The sequence below is a fragment of the Diceros bicornis genome, chromosome 39, assembly GCF_020826845.1.
Source record: "Diceros bicornis minor isolate mBicDic1 chromosome 39, mDicBic1.mat.cur, whole genome shotgun sequence".
In the NCBI taxonomy this organism is placed as follows: domain Eukaryota; kingdom Metazoa; phylum Chordata; class Mammalia; order Perissodactyla; family Rhinocerotidae; genus Diceros; species Diceros bicornis.
In genome coordinates this window covers 22439364-22463406 of record NC_080778.1, presented here as the reverse complement: position 1 = coordinate 22463406, position 24043 = coordinate 22439364, and the positions used below count along the sequence as shown (strand labels likewise).

The 24043-nt window shown below is 37.9% G+C and overlaps 1 protein-coding gene across 7 annotated transcripts in view; it reads right to left on the bottom strand.

The window, feature by feature from the left end:
• The window catches only part of AIG1 (androgen induced 1), a 238232-nt gene that overhangs the window by 166643 nt on the left and 47546 nt on the right, over window positions 1-24043 (bottom strand). For 6 of the 7 annotated variants that reach the window (XM_058534193.1, XM_058534194.1, XM_058534191.1 and 3 more), the window contains exon 2: window positions 15558-15713. In XM_058534193.1, coding sequence (XP_058390176.1) covers window positions 15558-15713 — 156 coding nt within the window. Of the gene's footprint in view, window positions 1-768; window positions 919-15557; window positions 15714-24043 lie in introns of those variants that run through there. The other variant, XM_058534196.1, reaches the window with a different exon arrangement.

Here is a 24043-nt window from a genome sequence, read left to right as displayed (position 1 = left end):
TAAGAGTGAGAACGAGAATCCCTGGAGGGCAGCAAGCACAGAGGCCAGCTTTCCTCCAGGAGCATCTGCCAAAACTTAGTGACCATGAGCTTATCTTTTGATGCTCTGTGGGATTCGAATATAAGAGCTAAAGCTTGCCCAAGGCAGGGCCTTCACATAAAACTAGTACCCAGAGGGTTACCCCTTCAGTGCAAGGGTGAATAAGAAATGACCTTCAGCACAAAAGAGGACAGTAAGGAGACGTGCCTGCTGTAACCTTACCTCTGGACCGAGAGGAAAGAGAAAGAAAATTACCCTGAAAATTCATAACCATAAGAGAGCCATCAGAACCATAAGAAAGCCATCAAGTGGGTTTGTGGCCTGACTTGGGCTTTCAGGAAGACACAGTGATCTGAAACGTGTGTTCTTTTCAAGCACAAGTGGAATTATGAAAATTGACCACCATCTAGGCCAAAAAGCAAGCTTCAAAAAACGTCAGATTATTGGTATCGTACTGATCGTAGTCTCTAATCAAAACGCAGTTAAGTTCGAAATAAATAATAGAAAGATAAAAATTCCTACATGTTTGGAAATGTAAAATATGCTTCCTTAAAAAACTTATGGATTGAACCTAAAATCATAATGGACTCTAGAAAATATTTAGAAATAAACAAGAATAAAAATGGTAGATATTATTCTTGCGGGATGCAAAATGTTAATTGAGGGAGACTTACAGGCTTCTATACTCACACTAGAAAAGAAGAAAGTATGGGCCGGCCCCGTGGCATAGCGGTTGGGTGCGCGCGCTCGGCTGCTGGCGGTCCGGGTTCGGATCCCGGGCGCGCACCGACGCACCGCTTCTCCAGCCATGCTGAGGCCGCGTCCCACGTGCAGCAGCTGGAGGGATGTGCAGCTAAGACATACAACTGTCTACTGGGGCTTTGGGAGGAAAAATAAATAAATAAAATCTTTAAAAAAAAAAAGAAAAGAAGAAAGTAAAAACTAATGAATGAGGTATACATCTTCAGAGACAGCAAAGAACAGCCAAATAATTAGTGAAATAGAAAACAAACATACAAGATAGGATCAATGAAGCCAAGATAAATTCTGGCAAGGCTGATAAAGCAAAAAAGAGAGAAAACATAAATAAGCAATATCAGGAATATCAAGAAATATCAAGAAAGAAAAGGGGACATCACTACAGATATCATGAGAATAAAATTATCAAAAACGTTTATGAACAAGATTGTCATTAATTTGAAAATCTGATGAAATAAAATTTTCAATTCAGAAAACCCTACTTATGAAAACTGACTCAATAGGACATAGAAAATCCAAATTATATCATAATTGTGAAATCAAATCAGGTTAGAAGTCTTCCCACAAAGAGTAGGACAGACACAGATCACTAGTAGTTTCTGTCAAAGACTCAAAGAGACAACTCCAATTCTTCACACAACTTTATCCAGAAGACAAAAAGAAGAGAATACGCCCCAACAAACTTTATAAGGCTATTATAACAATGATATCATGACAGAAAAGAACAGTTACAAGAAAGGAAAATCTCTGCAAATATCATTCATAAACACATGCAAAAATCCTAAGCAAAATCTTAAAATAAATTCATCAATGTTTATAAAACATACTATATCATGACCAAGTTGGTTTTATCCCAAGGATGCAGGTTGGTTTAATATTAGAAAATCATTATGTATTTCACCACATCGACAGAATAGAGGAGAAAAATAATATGATCATCTCCATAGGTGCAGAAAAAAAAACCTGACAGAATTGACAATCATTCACGAAAATAATTCTTAGCAAGTCAGGAACAACAGTCCCCTGTTAGGGAATATGGCACCGCAGACCGTACTCAGATTCTCACGGCTGAGGCGATCAACATGTGTCGGCATACCTGCATTTCACTGCAGCACACTGTTTAGGAGGCTTTTTCCTGGAGAATTTCTTGCATATGTGAGCAGGAGACATGTACAAGAATGTTTAGCGCAGTTTTGCCCAGAACAGCCAAAAAATTGGAAACAAGCCCAATATCCATCAAGAGTAACACAGATAAACAAATTTCCCTGGTGAAAATTCTGAAGACAGATAACATCTCCTGAGGAATCATAATTTTTTTTCTCTTTTGTGCAAATTGCGACCCTCAAGTTCAGTAACTCAATTACTGATTCTCACCAAAAGATGAGATGTATGTATACCATCTCCAAAGTTTCCAGGTGAACTAAGTTGGAAATTGTTGGTGCAGAGGTTGTAACAGAGAAGACCCATTTCTAACTTATGATATAAACTCCACCTAGCAGTTTATTATTTTCCCTTTTATCAATATTCAAATCTTTCCCCTTACCTTCTCCTGACTTCTTGAACCTTAAGAATTCCTTCTGGGACTTTGGATGGCATGACCATACAAACCCTTGGAGTTTCCAGAACTTGCATCCTCTGACCTTTTGAATGAGTGTTTGCAGTGGGGCAGCATCATACTTCACCAATAGATGTTGTCAACTAACACAATATTCTCTGTGATGTGAGGCCATTTTTAGGGCAAATTGAAGGAAACTGACATTCTTTGACTGCTTGTCATCTGTTCTGACACTGTTCTAGACACTCTATGTCTCTCATTGTCCTTCAGAAGAACCCTAGTGAGTTAGGTTTTGTTGAGCCCACTCTTCACATTAGAAAACCAAGACCTCAAGAGCTTATGAAATTGGCATTAGGAAGCAGCAGATCCAGAATTAGACTGAAGTCTGTCTCCAAGGCTCAGGTGCTTTTGATTACATCTGGTCACCTATGCCTCACACAGGTGAGATCACCCCATAAGGTGGCTCATTTTAGCATTCTAATAACTAACCCTCCTTTTATGAGTTCAAAGTTTTACAGTAATCCATTTTAAATTGAATTCTACTCCAAAATAAATGGAGCAAGTCTTCTTTTACTCTCTGTCAAGTGACAATAAGTAAAATAATTAAACACATTCACAAATCTCACCCAAGACTATTTTATTATGTTAGAGAACGACTGTCAATCAATTAGCATTGATAGAAGTTTCTATTCCAAAAAACTATTTAGACCTTTTGTCATCATAAAAATCACTGAATAATCAAACTCTTGCTGTCTCTGTCTTTCTCTCTTTTTTTTTTAATAAAAGGGGACTGTAGTCTAGTTATTAGATATGATTACACTAAAATGAATATCCACAGGGCAGCTAAGTACATAGAAGAGACATCCAGCTAATCACAACTTGAATTTCAAGTTACCACCTGAGAATAAAATTAAGAAAAATCTAATTTAACGTAATCTAATAAAAGTTAATTAAGTAATTAGAGCACTCTTTTGTAGAAGCATCCCATATTAGGTGGCTATGTGTCAATAACTGCTTATATTCAGTGACTTGGGTGTAGTATCAGAATGGCCTGACCAGAATACTATTGTAACAGTGGAAGTCGAAGGCTGATCAAATGAATTAGAGCCTGCCCAAGAAGGATATGCTAACAGGAGAAAAGTGGTCACCATATTGCGTAGGCTTATGGGTACTGAAGAGCAAGAATGTGTCCCCAGCTTTGTATAGAGGACAGGGTCCCACGGCCACCCAAGGTACATTTTAGTCTACCTAGCAAGTCAATCCCTATGGTGCAAAAGGATGGATAAACCCACAGTAATCAGACTGCCTGCCACTAATTTCATCCAATACCACTCCTTGCCTTGATTTTGAGTTCACCCAAAAATCTTCTGGCTACCTTTTATCCTCTTCAAAGTTGTTCTGCCTCTAGGGAGAGCTTATGCAGATTTCAGTTGGTGACAATTTTTTTATCATTATAAATTACTTAATTATCTTTCTGAGTTAAACTTCATCTATAATCATTTAGTTAGCATGAGTTCATTTGCTAAGGAAAGGATTACCTCAAAACAGACTGACAAAACTGAGTGTCTGGGTCTTTGGTCCTGGGCTACAGTGACATTTGAGGACTGTCCCAGCCCACTGGGACACCCACAGAATGCCACCTCACTGCCTTTGAATTGCTATGGAGATAGGAGAGGAAAGAGGCTAACGTTTTCTGTGTTTTGTTTATTTTAGATTATATGCATCAACAAACTAGGAAAATATGTAGCCAGTTCTGTCCATGTTTTGCAATGGGAACAGAACTTTTGGAGAGGGTGGTGCATTTGTTTTTTAGTATCATATCAACAACATATCAGTGTTCCTTCTTTTTTCCTCTATGAACAATTTACCCTTTAAATTTAAAGCATGAACATCTCTAAATGAGAATACATTTGCAAATGAGAACACATGTGCGGTTTTCTTATTATACAAGTAATAAATGCTTACTATAGAAACGTGTATGGACTTTCGCTTTTATCTTTTAAATTATTCTATGATGATCTACACTGTATAAATAAAGTGAAAGGAGTCAACAAGCAAATGGCTGTCTTTGGAACCAAAATGTCTCAAAGATGCATATATGCACCCCCATCATCAGCAATCTATCTGCCTGATGGCACTTCAGGAGTCTTTTTCTTGGCATCTGGTCTACCTGAATTCCTTGTCATCTGCTTAGGCCCCCTCGAGAACTGCTGACCAATTATGGATGTTTTTTTGGTTGAAGAATGCTTCTCTTCAATTAAGAGCCAGGAGGTTACACTAAACTAATTACTTTGAGGATCAGCAGTTCAGGAAGGTGCCAAGATTGGGAAGAAACATCTGTTCGATGCTGATCTGTGAAAAGAGCAAAGAGCTCCAAACAAAATCTACTTGGTGTGGATGATTTTTTTTCCCTAGAGCTTTCTTTCTTTCTCCTCCCTTACTACCCTTTTTGTTTGAGACTCTTCTAGCACATTCATCAGACATCACTGACCAGGTCCGATACGGCAGGCATCGTTCTCTAGGTAGAAGTGAGCAACGCAAGAACCAGCTGCCAGGGCCAGTGTGGCAACAACTTTCCCATCCTAGTGTACCTGTCTCTTGTTCACATCATAGTCTGCAGAGACGAGTGAGCTTCCTATCGCCTACTGCCTCTTGTTTTTATAAGATCACCTTCTAGAGTAAATGAAATCCCGTGAGAGCATTTAACATAGTGACTAGTGCACAGCACTCAATTGTTAACTGAATTTGCCAGACGGTCTATCGAAGATTTCTCCCCCTTTTCCTGGCTTGCCTCACTTTTCAAGATCAAATGCCTAAGAAAGTTCCTCTATAGAAGACACTGATCCAAACAGGCAAGATGATTTACAGGCGGCCTTCGCTGAACCATGCTGCGGCCCAGGAGATGGGGCCTCTTTGATGAACTGGGCCCCTTTGATTTGACTCAGACCACCTCAAATCCCTGTCAGAAATAGGTGGAGGGATAAATTATAAATTTAAAAAGAAAAGCAGATTTGACTGAAAATCCTCTCTTGATAAAACAGAACAGAATGGCTTCCAGGAATTCTTGGTAAAATACTTCACTGGGTAGGCACAGTTCGTTTGTACCCATGCGGAATGTATTGGACCATTTCTTGCCAAAAATATTCCTCTGCAATTGTACAGCTATGAACTATGCCTTCTTGGAAGCCCAGAGATGATTTACAGATGATTCTGGATACATTTAGTAACCATTTTTTTAAATGTAGCTAATTCTCCTGCTAAAACCTTATTTTCACATACTAAAAACAAGCATATTGGGTTAATATGTGATAGCTTAAATCTGTATTCAATTGTTGAAACAAGAAGACAAGGCAAGAAGATATTCTTTTCTTGCCAAAATTTGTACTTTGCAAACTGGCCTGTAAAACTGTATAAAACCATTGGCTCTACAGTGTGAAATAATATCTCAAAGGGAAACAGTAATAAGCACCAATGAACAGTCTTTTGTTAAATAGCCTCAAGGAAAAAGATAAACAGTGACTTTTGATCCAGATTCTGCATAACTCCCTTTCTTATGTTGACGCATCCTCCTAAATCAGAAATTGTGGTCAGCTCAGACTTTACGCCTGTAGCCGAAAATGTCTATCAGGCGAATGATGAAAAGCAAAGTTAGGTTTGGTTTGTCAAAAAGTGAAGAGTACTTGCTAAAAGCAAGCACTCCATTCGTCAGAGTGTTTGGGTTCAAGCGCTGGGTGCCCCATTCACTAGCGGTAGACTTTAGGCAAGCGACCTGTACAGTGGGAACCCACCTGTAAAACTGTAACATGGAAGCATCTTCTACAAAGCAGGAATGATGGAAATTCCTACCTTTGGGGCTATGAGCATTAAATAAATAATTAGAGTAAAGCCTTTAGGGCAGTGCCTGGCCCACAGGAGCATGTAGCAGAGGTCAGCTTTCATTATTAGATGTTCCAGCCTCTTGAGTTGTTTGCGGGTTTTGCCCTTATGGGGATGGATATGTTGAGAAGTCACAGAAAGTAAAAATAGAACTGCTCGTCCACAGGCTGGAACTAAAAAGGAGGCACGATCCATCTGCGACAACATGGATGGACCTTGAGGGTATAATGCTAAGAGAAATAAGTGAGACAGAGAAAGACATACTGTATGATTTCACTCATATGTGGAAGATAAACAAACAAACACAGATACAGAAAACAGATTAGTGGTTACCAGAGGAAAAGGGAGTAGGGGGAGGTGAAAGGGGTAAAGGGGTACATATGTATGGTGACAGATAAAAGCTAAACTTTTGGTAGTGAACACGATGCAGTCCACACAGAAACTGATATATAATACTGTACACCTGAAATTTACACAATGTTATAAACCAATGTAACCTCAATAAGATGATGATGACAATAATAATAATAGAAAGGCACCAGCAAATGACTCTGGGTATGTAGTGTCTTCTTTAGAACTTTCAGGTAATTTGTGAGGGAAGGGGGTCCAGGCAGCATTTCTGAATTTTCAGACAAAAATGTCACTATATCAATGAATCTAGGGGCTGTTTTCCTTTGTTGACTCAAAGCTAATTTTGGCAGCAATCCCCATTATTTTCTGGGCATGGGAGCGCTGAGGCTTCTTTCTGTTTAGTTATTTGTGCTTGTATGAAGGCAGTCATTCTCATTTCGTAGGTGATTTTCAGGGTGAAAAAGAGGGAGGGGCCCTCTTAAGATTAAGGGGTGAGGTGATAAAGATGGGTGCAGAAAATTCCTCTCTGCCTAGGAAGGGTCATGCCTTCCAGCCTGGGCACACCATTTGTTTATGTTTAGGATTCTTTCTTATTTCACATCCCTCCCCAATCTCCCCGCGGTGAGCAATAAACAAAGTGGTGGAGAACTCAGAGAAGCACAGAAGCAGAGTGGGGTGGAAGGGCTCCTTCTGGTTCTCTCTGTGCCACAGCTCCCTGCATTTTCCTCAAGTTACCAAACTTCACCAGTGCAGCTCGAACTCCTAGTTGATGTTTGTTCCTGTGTGTAAGGGAAGCACAGACCTAACCTATAGGATAAAGGGACATTCTGAAGAGGGATACTTCTTGAAAAGTTGCTCTTTGGAGGAGCTTAGGAGCCAGTGAGCAGGGCTAGGAGGGCTACCTGTGAACTGTGGCTGCATGCATCCTCTCCCCTCACCATCTCCCAGCTCCTCCTCTTCCCACCTTCCCACCTGTGTCTCTGGGACATCCCCCCAAGTCAGAATTATGCCCCAACTTTTGCTCCTAAGAGTCATAAAAAGGCATGATGAATGAAAGTCCTCTCCAGGACTGGTTATTTGTGGTAAAATAAGCAAATCATTAGCATGGTAACTGCTTGGGCACAACCAAAAGTTAATAAATGTTGTGTCAGTGGAAAGTCCACCAGCTCCTTCCTTGTGGGGAACTGGTCCTTTTGATATTGGCTGATGTAACACAGCACATTTTGATCCAGCTAAAACAGGTAAGAGCTACCTCAAAATGCCCACAGGGACCGTAGTAATTTCAGGAACAGCCACACAGCAAACCACTGTTTCTTTTTCTACAAAGGAGATAGTTGGGGTAGAAAGATAAAAGAGGAAAAGTAAGAGAGGGACAGAGATAGACAGAGAGAGATAGAAAAAGAGGGAGACATGGAGAGAAGGAAGAAGAAAAATGCATAGTGTTCCTTTTTTCTTGTCTTTTCTTTTTTAATCAACAACTAATATTGCATCTTGTTTCTGGTCCCCCAAACAAGGGCATACAACAGATCCTGGTTTTGGGGGTCATATTTTTGAGAACAGGAATCATATGTCTATTTCAAAATATGCATCACATTATTAATGTTACTGAAGATCAATTCTACCTTTTCTCGATCACATATTTCAAATACATATTTTACTTATAGATATAAATATGTGAAGAAGATATCTTCATTTTCTGAGATATTTTTGTGACTTTTTTGCCCAGAGAGAATAAGAACTCTGTGAGATGATACACAAGACATGGTAATTCTCTACAATTTCTAGGGAACTATTAAAGGAAGATTTTACTCATTGAACCCAGTGGTCTACTTATCTGAGTTGGTGGTCTAAAGCAGAGCCACCTCCGAAAAATTGTGTATGGAGTTTCAGAAATTGAACACAAACCATTTAGTCAATTGTGTAACATTATCTGACTTTCTTTGAGAAGAACTTCTTCAAATGTCAGATTTAGATAGTTGCTTATGATAATACTGATGAGAATGCACAAGAGATGGTATTGGCAGAGAATGAATGGAAAAAATAATAAGCCTTCCCTGGCTAAGATATAAAATGTCCATCATTAGTCTCATCAATTTTACTGTATCTATTTTTTATGTCAACATAGATAAACAAACAATCTGTTATCTAAAATCCTATTAGTTTTTATTTATTTTGTATTTAATTGTTATTCTCAAAATTTGTGACTTATACTGTTTCTTGAAACTTCTGGCTTGGTTTGGGCAGCAATGTGCATAACCCATAAGGATAAGTCATAATTACTTTAAGCCCTCATGGTAACCTCATCTGCTTCTGTTCTACTTGGTTTCCCAGCCTCCCATGCAGCTGGTTCTGGCCATGTGACAGTCCTAACCAAGGAGACCTACGAGGAAGTCTGCTGGAGCTTCTGGGAAGGATGCATTTCCCTGATGAAGAGACAGACACTTGGGAGAGCAACGTAAAGACTGTCTTCCTCTTCCTGTCTTGAACGTGGTTGTGAAGGATGTGATGTTTGGTGTTTATCAACCTTCTTCAGACTGTAGGTGGCAAGTACAAGGGCCAAAAGCTAACACTCTGGAGATAGAAAAGCATAAAATAGAAAATGCCCAAGTCTCAAATGGTAATACTGAGCAATACCATCCTGAAACTACCTGCTTCTTACTTTGTGAGATATTAAATATCTTTATTTAAGCCACAGTTGGTTGAATATTTACTCAACAAATACTGTATTATTTAGACATTGCTCTTGATGTTTGGGCTGCTGCAGTAAATCAAACACACAACCTCCATGGCCTTATAGGTCATGTACCAAATCAGAGGAGACATATGCTCCAGAAATAAAAGAATAACATATAACATGCCGGGTAGTGGTAATCATTATGGAGAATATAAAGCAAGGTAGAGGGAGGCTAATTTATATAGGATATTCATAGAATAACCTGAACGGTAATCATTGGAACAGAGATTTGCATGAAGTGAAAGAGTGAGCCAGGTGGATATCTGGGGGTATTCTGTTACTTTGAGCTGAATGCATCATTAACTTATACATCCAATACGTTTTTAGTCATTCTTCAAAACAGAGATCAGATATCATCATTTCTGGGAAGACTTCCAGGACCTCCCACTCACTAAACTCAATCCCTTCCTCTTCTGGGCCACTTCTGTACCTTAGACACACGTATTGTTATACTGATCATACCCTCTTGGAATTTACTTGTTGATAGAATCTATAAAGTCATCCTCTCCAGACTGTGAGACCCTTGAGAGACACGATCAATTCTTGGTCACCACTATCTTGGCTCTAGCACTCAGTTCTTGCTACCTAGTAAGCTCCACGTACCCACAAATAATTATTGACTCGACTAGACTTCTGACCTTTGAATTTTCCGGATATAAATGTGTGGTTTACACTGTAACGTGATTAAAAGTGGGCACCTACAGTAAAATTTTGTGAAAGCGTGATTATTTTTTTGTATTGAAGAAATGTGTCTTGCGAGCATTGAGAAAGCTGACTACTTTGAGTTAGTAGGAATGTGTACAAATTAAATAGGTCAGCTAGGCAGAAAATCTTGGGTTTCCATTTAGCAGAGAAGAAAAATAAGATGATTGAGAAGCAACCAGATTCCCTATCAGGTACATCCATCTAATCACATTATGTCCTTGGTCTTTTGAAAAGGCTATCAAAAGAATGATTTTAAGACCGCTCACCTAGGTTGCGTAACTACAGTCTTCTGAGCATTTTTCCTGGTATGGGAGGAAAAGGCTCATTTTGCTTACTGATCTTTAATGGATCCTCATCTATGAACCTTCCCTCATAGGCAAATCAACTCACACTCATTTCAGTGCATGGGGAAAGCACATGATTGACTCAACCCAAAACGAACTGGGTTTTACCATAAAAGATGACCTGGCAGATATTATATTTTTAACTTCAACAGTGAAGAGAAAGAAAAGGGGCATCTGAAGAAACTTAAAACATCAACGAAGGCTTAAAGAAAATAGAAAAAGAGTTTGATTTTTGGTAACTGTGTGAAAATTTAATAAAGAGAGGATCAGTAGATATGAAGTGTATTTTTATATTAAATCCAGAGTTTGCAGAATAAAGTAAACAATGTGCTTTTTAAACATTTCCCCTTAATATCGAAACAGAAGGAAAGACATTTGCTTTTACTTACAATCTCAAATACAATCAAATTCCCTTCCTTTATGTGTTACATTAACAGACATTAGTATTAGTAATTAATATCAATTAATATGTTTGCTTTCCACTTAAGCCAATCTCTTACATTCAAAAACCAGAAATGAAAATAAACTTTTTTAAATTCTAGGGGTATGAATCTAAACTTCTATGCATCACAAAATTTTTCTGAAGGATGGCTTAGAGTTAGCTAGTGTGTCAATAAATGAAGACTTTGAAGAATCACTTTTTGAAGATAATTGCTAGCTACTTTTTCTTTAAGCTTGCACTTGAGATTTCAAATTTTATTTTCCATCTATTTCCTAAGGAAGCAGGTACCCTACAGTTCCCATCACAAGCAAAAACAAGTTTTAAAGCACTCTAGACTAGGTTAGTACATATAAAATCTTCACCAAGTTTTTATAAGAACATGATTACAACACCAGAAATGGTTATTTAACAAACAGCTCTGAGATTAAACTCAGATAAGAAGGCCAAATTCCAGAAAAGCTCACCCTGGCACATAATGGTTTGCTCCAGAGACCCTGGATGCCCATCCCAGGTTAGAACAGATCCAAACTTCCAGGGCCTTCTCAGACCCACTCCCTCTCTATTAAGAGAGGAGCATCCTCATCTTCACCTGGGGGATGGATAAGGTTAGTTTGCGGCAGCCTAGTGTCTGGTCTAGTGCAACACAAGTGACACCAGGGACAAAGGCGTACTGGGGCAGTAGCGAGATTTGATCACGTGTTACGCAAACTGAGCAACCGCAAATGAACAGGATGCGTAGACTTGCATGAATGGAAAATGTATGATTCTTCGTCGTCGTTAAAGGGGCTGCTTTGGATAGCAGTGGGAGATACATTTAGAATTTTTGAGAGGGGCAGTCTCATACCCATCATACTCATTATTTTTGCTGTTCCTCCTCTTTTTCTTCATCATCTTTTCTTATTGGTTGAGAGCCTTAGACTCTTCTCTTAACTTGAAGAGTATCTGCCAGCACAAAAGTCAACAAACTCACAGGAGACAAAAGACATTCTTGGTTTGACTGCTCCTAATAAACTTCAGTGCTTCCAGACCACATAATGTCATAGAATTATTTGTAAGGCTTCTTTAAAAGGGTGACAGGGTTCAGAAATAAACTGCACATGGTAAGAAGAGCCTCCCATGGGTTATTCCTGCAAAATGAGTTGCAAGGCTTCGGGAGTGGTGGTGGTTTCCGGCCATTAGCGTTACTAATCAAGGCCAGCTCTGCATTTATGGGAATCTACACCAATCATGATGATACACTCTATGTTCACTTAAGCAACTCTGCCTGATTTCTTCAAGGTTATGCTCAAACTAAACTTTACTCCAATTATCTTTGATTGTAATGCTTCATCATTTTTACATATCCTTGAGATAGAGTCCATGAAGAGGATGCATTAGGGCCAGGGGTCACAAAATCATATTTTGTGCTTCATGCCCCCACAAAGCAATTACTGTCAACTCTCAATTAACCTCGTTATCGGAGAAAGCATTAGTGTAGAAAACACAAATCCTAGATAACCGGCCCGTGTCTTTCTTGCTGCCATAGTTGCAGCTAAGGTGAGAGAGAGATAATGGGAGTGCCAGGAAAAGCTCGGGGCTAAGAGGTCTCTTCAGGAAAATTTGAGCAGAGGTGATATATTCAGCTGCCACTCTGCCCCCTTTTTATGCCCTGCACCAGGAAGCAAAAATAGCACTGCTTTCCCAGCAAACTTCTGGCTGACAAACAAAAGACATGGGGCAGAAGAAGCCAGGAGAAAGCAGTAGGGGAGGAGCACCGTGAGGTTAGCAGTCACCTGGCAGTCAGAGCCAAGAGGCCTCTGGGGACCATGTCAACCAAGCAACAGGGTGAAAGGTGTTTAATCACAAATGTTATAATTAATCACTTGCACACATGCTTACACTACGGATTCCTACAGGTATAATGACATATCCATCAGGTCCTGGGCATTAATGCCATTCCCATCCTTCTGATGGAGGGTACCCTTTAGGCTGGACACCTCCCTCCTCTTCAAGTGATTCCTAGTGGCATTGCTCCAGGAAGGGTTCAAATTTTAATCAATCAGGAAGAAAATCTTTAGTGATAAACATAAAACTACAGTGGAATTCCAGAGCCTACTGAGCAGTTGGGGGCTCTGGGGGGAGACACAGAAGGGGCAGGGAAAATTCTCTGAAGTCACAGCAAAGACAAGGGCACACTGGAAAGAAAAGCTGGGAAATAACTTGCGAGAAAGGTGAAAACTCATAAAATTATGTATTTTAATGAAAAAAATGTTTTGCATTAAAATGCTTAAAAAGAGCCAAATTCATATCCTCTGTAAATATGACTTTGCAATAAAATTAATGGGGTCTGGGAAGAAGCCATTTATCAGGTTTTTTTTTTTTTGCCTCAGAATGAATTTCTGTGTATTAGAATGAGAAATTAGGTAGAAATTGGGTAAATAGACACAAAAAGTCAAACGACAGGGTAAGATAGAAACAATGGGAAATGTAAGGAGATTCCCAGAGAATATTGGCCAGGATTCTTCTTAATATTAAAGAGGCAGAAAGACAGAGAAAGAGAGAGAGAAGTGTAACAGAGGGACTTCAAAAAAGTTCAGGAAAAATAGAAGACTAGTGACTATAACAGGGAAAGTGATTCATAATAATAGGGAAGATTATGAAAAATGTAAATATTGACTATAAAATATCAGTGAGCAAGAAAACAATGAGTTAAAAGAAATCAGTGAAGCTGTACCTCTCTGATTCATTATTTATTCTTTAAATTCTTCTGACAAGCTCATCATCCAGGGAAGGTGCATATATATGTAAAGGAGATGTGATATTATGACTTCTGGTTAAAAAAGGCAGGGGAGGTGATATTAAGGTATTATTACTACTCTTCTCTCTTTCAAAACACAGAGAAAACAACAAAAATATGAAACATGGAGGAAAATATCAGAAGTAATCAAACAAACAAACAAAAAGGCATTTATTCTTTTTACTAACCATGAAGCATTCATGGCCTAAATTCAAGAAGGATACTGAAAATATCTGAAGTCTCGAGCAGGTGCAAAAAGTTTCCAGCCAAAGTTATGTCAAAAACGTTTAAAGGGCATACTCAATGAGCCTTTGATGAAAGGGGCAAGATGCACAATTGAAGCCCTAGAGACACAGGTTGTCCCCACATAACGGGAGAGGCAGAGCCAAGAGAAAACAGGTTACTATTGTAGTATTCCTGTTTACTTTTGTGTTGTGTTACTTTGTATTTGTCTAGGCAAGGAAGACTTCCAGAGGCAATGACATGCCTACAGAAATTCCAAGAGGGTAAGCGGGTTAAAAAAACAAAAATTATACAGACTTAGATTTTCTAGATAATTCTCTCATGCAGAAAATATAAGCCTTTACTCTTTATACCAATGGAAATTTTCTCTTAGATGACTATTCTGATATAAAGTATTTGAATTTTATATGGCAAGTCCAAAGAAGAAAATATTAAAGAATACATAAAGCATTTAACTCTGTTATGTTAAGCAACGGAATTTGAGAGATTTGCTAGATGGCTTCAATCTGAGTCCCCATGTAAGTGTTCAGAGGGTAGGATGAGGGAAGCAGCAGTAGTATGACCAGATTATAACACTTTCCTTGTGTTGCTGAAAAGAGCCAAGGGCTATTTTGTCCAAGAAAATACAACTCAGTACATAGAAAAAGCAATTCAGTGATAGTCTAGGTGCCTACTAATTGGTCTTAGAACAAGCACATAGAGGCTTCTGTCACCTATAGATCTGGCAAATATGAATAGGAGCCATTGGAAGGATTTTAAAAACAACTCTCTGACTGCCTACAATGGACCTTGGACTTGGTACATATGCTAGCCCAGGTCACTTGGGCTTCTGTTTGTCTCAGAAATCAGCTGGCAAACAAAAGGTGTGAATTTGAATTAGGTAACACACTCTTACTTGTCCTCCCAGTTGAGATTTACCAGTCTCTCATTCTTCTCTTGGCTATACAAAGGTTAAAATCTATAGAATCTCACAGGGCCCCGGCCATTTAAAGAAACACGGTTTAGGTGCAGACATGAATGATTAACAGAATTGTGAAGCAAGTTAAGTTATGGAGGAAATCTAACTGAAAACAATGAAAATCAATGAAGCCAGTACAGACCCAAACATTAAATGGCATTTACTTAAGTGATATTAGCTAATGGCACAGTTGGGTAAGTGAAGAAGCATGAGCTAATGCTGACTTCTCTCTCAAGTTCAAAAACACTTGAATGGTCATAGACCCAAGGACCATACATTTCAAGTTTGGGCTGCTTAAGAAACTGTTATGGGTTGAATTCTGTCCCCTCAAAATGCGTATGCTGAAGTCCTAACTCCTAGTACCTCAGCCTGTATTTGGATGTAGGTCCTTTAAAGGGGCAATTAAGGGTAAATGAGGTCACTGAGGGGCTCTTACCTAATATGACATGTATCCTTATAAGAAGAGGAGATTAAGACATGGACACACATAGAGGGAAGAGTATGTGAAGACACGGGGAGAAGAAGGCCACTTACAAACCCAGGAGAGAGGGCCTCAGAAGAAATCGACCCAGCGGTCACCTTCATCTCAGACTTCTAGCCTCTAGAACTGTGAGAAAATAAATTTCTGTTAAGCCACTCAATCTTTGGTGTTTTGTGATGGCAGTCCTACCAAACTAATACAGAAACTTCCTATAATGAGCCCTTTTTTCTCTTAGAAGTCTGACATAAGACCCAAATTTCTTTTGTGGTTAAATACATTGTACGTCATACTCACAACCCCAACAGGAAAGGCCAATACGGCTAACATCCAGTCCCGGAGAGAGATGAGCTTCTTGAGTTGTCTCTCTTGTTCTTGGTTCCCACTTCCTCTAGTCAGAAGACTGGAAAGATCGGTGAGCACACAGATGCCAAAAAAGACAGCCTGGATAACCTGGAGGGAGACAACAGCTGGTGTTGGTAAATGAGATTTAAAGAGATCTAAACTGCAGGACAGCAAATAAGCTACACCTTTGCAATAGACGCGTGATAAGATCAGAAGCACATTTAAAGAGCTGGCCCTACAAATAAAAGAGTAAGATGTTTACAACTTGCAATCATAGGTGAGAAAATTCATCTTAAAAACACTACTACCATTTCTGCTCATCTCAGGACAAATGCAAAACCTGTATGCACACACCTCTAAACAGGCCCAACGGAAAGCAATACCAATTATCAAAATGACACGTCCATTATTTTAACACACATCTGTGGTCTATTTTATATTGACTAGAGGGTTTAACAAACATCTAAGAAGTGCAAAGAAAAGGATAAGCGTGGTCTGAATAATAAATGAGACAATTTAGTCTGAACATGAAGAAACCTTCCCATGATTTAATCTCTTAGAAGTTTTTCCACCAAAGGAAGTGGTAGAAAGCTTCTAGCCCTTGAGTCATAGAGAAATCAACTGAATGCAACAATCAAGACTGATACAGAGAAATTTTCTGTTGTCAGACTTAAACTAAATTACCTCCTTCTCAGCTTTCCAGTTTCTATGAAATAAAATCTTTCCAAAGTAATGTCAACTTAGATACCCACACCATTTCCCCCCAAAAAGTGACCAGTTGTACACTCCCAAATCAATTACAAATCGAATTACTTACATCAGCTATGTTTTACTTGGACTATCACAGAAGGAGAACACTGAAACACTACAGCCCAATAATTTGTGAAATCTTTTAAGTGAGGGTAAAAGTATTGATGACCCAGAGCTGTGACTGGAGACAGGCCACATACTGGAATACAGCTTGGCAAATGATCATTCAAATTATGGAAAGGGCAGAAAATATATTCCCTGGGCTTAAAGTCATACTCATTTAGCACCAAGAATAGACTCAAGGGAATTTTTCTGGCTTCTTCTTCAAGAAATAATTTACAGATGATATATTTGTATAAGATACAATTTTACTCATTACCTGTTTAGAAAACATAACAATTTTTTTTTGTAAATTTCCATGTTGGCAGTGGAAAGAATCTGTGAAAGCTCTGTGGATGGGTTCCTCACTGAGACACAGAACAAAGGGAAGAAGGACCCTCAAAATTACCTGGTTCCATTCCTTAGCATAGCACTGGCACACTCAGATTATTCGTCATTCTGTTCAAATGCTTATCTAAGCCATTTTGAAAATTCCCAATAATGGAGATTTCATCACTGGGCTCAGTCAAATAAACAAAAACTCTGCAGCATTTTTACATATAATACACTGGGCTCTTTGGAGCTCACCAAATCCTGCTGTTTTTAGTCAATCGTAGCCAGAGTAATGTTCTACTCTTCCTCATAACGTAGCCTATCTTCTAGCTCCGATGACTTAAGGTTTCTTGTTGTTCTTTCTACAACCAGAAAAAACACAGTAGGAGAGGCTAAGACTGACACAACTGAGCCTGGCACAATTGAAGTGCTGGCAAGGATCATGTTGTGATGACCAGAAATAATTTAAATGACTCAGGGAATAATTTCATACTTCGGAAAATTTTCCATAGCATATCTTATGACTTTAGATGTTAGATCTTTATGTCAACCTCCATGGGGTTTGAGAAATTGGAGTGGCCATACTGGGGATAATAATTTCCATGCCAATCTGGCCAGTGGACATATTTAAAGGTATCCTACCTGATCAATAAGCAGGGAAATGCAGATTTAGATCACAACGAGATAGTATTTCTCACCCATATAATTATTTACAATTGAATTCTGACAATACCAAGGTTATAGGAATATACAATAACCAGAAACTGTATAATGGGAACACAAATCAGGACAACCACGTTGAAGATCAATTGGCAATATCTAGTAATTTAAGGATGCATATATTCTATTACCTAGTGGCTTCACTATGAAAAGATTTTCCTACGTAAACTCTCATACATGTGTACCAGTTACATCTACATGAAAGTTAATTTCAGCATTCATTGCTTCAAAAAACTTGAAACAATCTAAACATCTTGTAATAGTTGACTAGATAAATAAATTGTGCTATCTTCATGTAGTGGAATTCTAAGTATGCATCAATTTTTCATTCTCACAATAAAACATTAAACAAAAAAAAGGAAACGAAAAAAATGCCACATTTTGACACCATTGAAATAAATTTCAAAAACTGTAAAGATAAATTTAAAGATGCATGTATATGAAGTAAAATATGAAGAAATACACGGAATTAGTAACACTGAATTCAGGTACCTCTACAAAGAGGACATGAGTGGGGGAAGGGCACAAGAGTCTCAATGTGTAAATAATATTTTATTTCTTAGGTTTATTACCGGGTATATTAGAAGTTTATTGTATTATTCCCTGAAATATTTCCAAATGACTTAAAAATAAAAGGTAAAAAAAGAGTGATTTTCATAATTTCAGGATACGGTTTGACTAGTCTCTTTCAATTCCTTTCCTTCCAACTCAGGATCCCCTAGTTTTAAAGATTGGCTAATAACAGCAGGATTTAGTGAGCTCCAAATTAAGTGAATTAAGTGAATTTTAAAATCCTATGATCAAATAACTAGTGCCAGATTTGCCTTCTCACCATAAACAGCTAGACACTTGGACTAAACATATAAATCAACTTTTGCATATATTGGACTTTTTCCTCTGCAATCAGCCAGAGAAATCTCTTTTTTTAAAGGGCTAACCCGATGAGACTTTGGATAATCCTTCTTTTGCCATATAAAGTAATGTAATCACAGGATTGACTGTATTCACAGAATCTTCCAAAACCCAGTGGGAGGGGAATATACAAGAATTAGTATCACTGAGGGTCATTTTAGAATTCTACCTACCACAAGCTGTAGGTTAAACAATTCTCAGAGCTCACTCAGGATGGAGGTATTCAAGTTCTAACCAATCAAACAGAGAGGTCTTGTTGACTACAACAGGAATTCAGTAGAGACCTAAGAAGTCTCATACTTAAATTGTGATGTTAAAATAGCCTTGGAATAAAGGCTACTTTAGATCCACCCCAACAATACTTCAAAAGAAGCCTCAAAAAAAATCAAGTCGATCTACAAGAAACTTAAATCCCTGCAAATACAAAACTCTACATTATTTAAAGAAAGATAACAAAATCCAGACATTCAACAATATCCAACATCCAATCAAAAACTAGACATTCCACGAAGTAGGAAATACTTAACCAGGAGAAAACTCATTCAATAAAAACAAATATAGAAATGACAGAAACATTGGAATCAGCAGACTAGAACATTAAACAACTAAATTACATAAATTCAAGAAGTTTAATGAAAATAATGAGAGAAACAAAAGACATTGAAAAGAACCAAAGTGAATATTTAAAAATTAAGAAGACATTACCTGAAATTAAAAAGTCACTGGGTGGAAATAATAGCAGATTAGATACTGCAGAAGAAAAGATTGTAAAATTGAATACGTAGCAATAGAAACTATCCAAAATAAATCAGAGAAAGAAAAAAGATTTTAAAAATTAACAGAACTTCAGTGAAATGTGAGAATATATCAAGCAGTCTAATATATGTGTACTAGAGCCTCAAAGGAGGAGGAGGTTATGTAGAAAAAATATTTGAAGAAATAATGGATAAAGTTTTTCCAAATTTCATGAAAACTATAAACCCACTTTTAAGTATAAAGATACAGATTTGCTAAAATGGATGCAAACACTAATCATAAGAAAGCTGGAATAGCTATATTAATGTCAAAAAGTAGATTTCAAGACAAGGAATATTACTAAAAATAAAGAAGAACATTTCAGGTCAATTCATTAAAAAGGCATAATGATCTTAAATGTATATGTACCTAATAGCTGAACTTCAAAGCAGAGAAAGCCAAAACTGATTCAGCCAGGGGCTAAATTACTCAATAAATGTTTGTTAAATAAATGATTCACTGATTCTTCGGAAATAGATGCTTTTATGAAGATCTGAAAGGCAAGAAAAGGGAGGAACCTCAAAATGCAAAAAAAAAGGAGGGAGAAACAGAATCTCATATTCTAGAATAGAAAAACAAAAGAATTTCTACAAATATAAATGTAATAGTCTAAGCAACATTTTGCCAGATTCATAAGATCAACGGTCCATGAAGTCTCATAGTTTTCTAGAGTTGATTCATCTTCTTCTTATCCAGTGGAGCCATCCAACACAGTAGTTCCCCCTCACTATTACCTGGTGACTTCTCTGTCACTGTGTACAGACCTCTCCACTGGCTCTCTCCTGCTTGGGACCACAGTATGGCCCCCACCTCACCTGAACTGCTGTGGAAGACTTCTCCAAAGTAAGCATGTGGAGGTCAGGGAAAGGAGATACCACAAAACGTTCTTCTCCTAACTTCCAAACACCAGGAGACACAGACGGAATTGTTGGGTTTTGTTAGTTAGTTAGTTAGTTTTGTTTTTTTTAACACATACTGACTAATCTTCAAAAGATAATCTCTAAAAATTACAGAACAATCCACCATTCCCTGGGGAGAAGCATGGATTGACTTTTGGTTATTTGCTCATTTCAGAAGCAGTTAGCCAATATGGTTAAACCACTTTAGATTTCTGCTACTTTCTTAGAATTTGATTTGAGCTGACAGCTAACAAATCACATCAGAGACATTTTACTCTATTGCCTATATTTATCATGTTGTCATTGCAACTTAAAATCCATTAAACTAACTTGAGAATGTAGAAGTCATATGGAGATGCACAGTGAATCTTCAGTGGGATTACCTTGAAGCATTATTTGGTTCCAGCCACTCTGCAGAGCTGGCATTTCCAAACCATCAACTCAGCATGATACACATACACACCATCTGGCTTTGAGTTCTTAGCAGACTGGTTGCTCTTATTATTTTGTATCACGTGTAGAAATGAAGTGGTCAAATGTACCATATCTCTCCAAGAAATATAAATAGGGATTTATCAGAATGAAAAAAAAAAAAATCCCAGGATATTTTGGAGTCACTTTGGCATTTGTTCCTCCAGAATGTTCTCTAATTTAATTGCTTCTGCATCTTTTCTCCACCCCCTCAACTCTCCCTGTCAGGAAATCATAGCTTATTTACTGAGTCATTTTAGGTTCAGGCTTCATTTCCACAAATATGGAAATGTACTCAAATTCCATTCATATCTTTATCTTCTTTACACATGAGTGGTTTTCATTAAATTAATATAATATTATTTTCCTTTTTTCTCTGGAATGCACTAAACTATTACAATTCTGTTTGTACAATAGGACAAATTCATTAGACTTCTGCCATTTATTCCCAAGCATATATAATACAGTTTATCCAGAATAGATTTTATTTCATTTGATTAGATAATCAATATCCTCAATTATATGTAGTTGCACTAAAGCTATAGTCTAGATATCAGGTTATGTCATTACTTTAGTTGCTAATTTTTACATTTCTGCCTAACTGGCCAAACTCAGGCAAGAACCAAGAATGCATCAAACTAGGAAAAGCAGCACATTAAGTAAGAAATGGAATCATTATTTATATGAATTTTAAAAGCCCCGAGTACAGCTGTAAGTGTAAGACATCCAGTGACTTGTTTCTATCGTGTACTGTGTTTTGATTATATTATACTTTCATAAGATTAATGTAAAGAGTACTATAATGTTTGTCTTGAAGAGTTTGCTTCAAGTTCATTTTAGACAGGGAAGACAGAAGATACAAGATGGAACTCTGAGGGGTAGCAATGAAACTGAAGTGATGTGGATCATGGGAAGAAGGAAAACTGTGGAGAGAACAGATGGGAAAAAGGCAGTGAGATTTATAGGTGTCATAAGGGAAGTCCTGGAGGAGTCCTCGACATGAGGATAAGAGCATTAATTAAAGGGAGGATGATAAAGAAGAAATGAAAAATCTACCTAAACTCTTTTGTAATTAGAGAACAAAGTATTATCTAACCTTTAATAAATGTATATGTAATCCAGGAAAAAATAGTAGAATAGACAGATATGATAGATAGCTTTAGATAGACATCTATATATCCAGATAGACATATGACACATACATATAACCTACATAGTGTGTGTGTATGTGTGTGCGTGTGTGTGTAATTTCCCCTATGCAGAAGGGTAAATAACACCTTTGGAGAAATGGTGTGAGCTTGAGATCTTCCTGCATCTCGCCTATAATCACATATCATGTGGCACTGTAGAGCATAAAAAGTAATTTTGTTTTCAGTTCATACAACTTTCAATGCACTTCTCACCAGAAACCAATCCATGGCTGTATCTGTGTTCAGTGAAGAATGAATTTGGCTGAAGGAGTTAAATAACATGTGGAAAGGAGACAAGAGCCTTAAAATAGCAGCACCATAAAACACAATCTTCAAGAGATTCCCCCTCCATTCCACGGATATTTTACTTTTTACTAGTCCATAATTCCTTCCCCTTATTATCAAGATCCAGAGAGAACGCCAGAAGCACTTCAGCACCATGAGACAGTGACTCAGTCTGAAACCAGATGAGTGAATTCTGCAAGGTGTTCCTTTGCATTTGTTTCTCCTTTGCATTTGTTTCTCGTGCCTTCCTTGCCTGGGACATCTGAACACTGTGTAGCAATTCCACAGCCATGGGAGTTCATTATCAACTGCAGTATGGAGTCCATCAGTTACATGGAGGCTGTGATCAGTTACATGCTTGAATGCTACTCTGTAGAGAAATCAGCGCATTTAGGAGTTCCATGGGCTCTCTCTGCCTCCCTCATCCACTGAGACTATGCCCATCCGATGGTGGGTGAATTGGCCTCTACTACTGTTGGAGAGGGTCAGCCTGAGCAAGATGGCTTTCTCACTCTAATGATTGTAACTCTATTTTTTCTAAATCTGTCATTGAAGTGATGTGCTTTAAGCCCAAGCTTTTTCAACGAATCTTCACCACAAACATTTTTGAGGAGATGGACTCGCGGCATCATCGAGCCCGTGGTTTTCAGAATGTGATTTAGAATGCTTGCCCGTGTACACAGACATTTACCTCAGACTGCTCTGCCTCATTCCTGAAAATCGATGAAGTAAGCCATAAGTCACCACTGGCAAGCAATCCATTCAGACAGAAAGAAAGAAAAATAAGCCTTCCAGTCAGAAATCGGGCACTTAGATAAGTAGCTTTGGAAAGGAAAGCTTGTCAACAAAATTTGTTACAATATCCCATAATCGCTTTCACTATAGAAGTAGCAAGGAAAGCAGTCATCTACAGAAGGCATTTGGATATGCTTCACAAAGTAACGGGTGCAATCACGCCATGTTCCATCAACAGCCCAATAAGAGTACAGTGGGGACCTTTCCAGAGACTCCATCCTAATCTGCAAATAATGACAGAAAATTCCCCTCGGGCACTCTCTCTGCGCTTCACTGACCCTTTCAGCTACTCAAAACTTTTATGGGCTTAAAGGCTTTTTAAACTGTTAACATTAGCATGAATCCTTTCTGAACACTGAATTAAACATACCATTGATTTATTTAACAAATATTTATTGATTAACTACTATGTACAAAGCGCTTAGTAAACTACTAATGTAGAAATGTGGACTATTAAATGATTGCACGCTGTGCTGCAAATGTGCATATCTAACCTCTAACTTAGCAGAATCTGCATTCGCTAATACGTGGTACATAGATTTAAGCACAATAACAATGATGAACGATTACTGAATGAAAAATGTCATGTCTTTCTTTAATAACACAAATCTGTTCTGTAGCGCATTAAATTTTCTAACATTGTAAAATGTATCTTTTCCCACTAAATTTTTACTCTTGGTTACAATTTACTTCAGCAGAAAATGATTTAAGTGTGAAACATAATCATTAAGGAGCTAGATAAATTTGAAAACTTAAATAAAAAAAGACCTTTACCTGAATTAAGATCAAATTAGAAGTGATTAAATGATAAAGAATCAGATAATCATACATAACCCATGCACAGTCTGTTTATAATAAACTAAATTATATGTATTAAAAGTATATACACATGCCGGTGAAACTCTGTTAATAAAGCCAATTAGAAAGATGTGGTCCTTGTCCCTAGAAGCTTCTATTTTAAATATTTTTAAATCTATTGATTTTGGTCTATCTAACATCGGGACTACATAAAGGCTATGTCTGTCCGATTATAGATAGATACTTGGCAGGAACTGAATGATTAAGATAGTTGAAGGCAGTTCTTGTTTCTAGATGCTGACTTCTGCCTTCAGAAACAGGATCTCCCAGATAAAAGCTTCTGGATGGGGTTTGAGGAGTCTCACTCCTCATCAGACAATATTTGCTATTT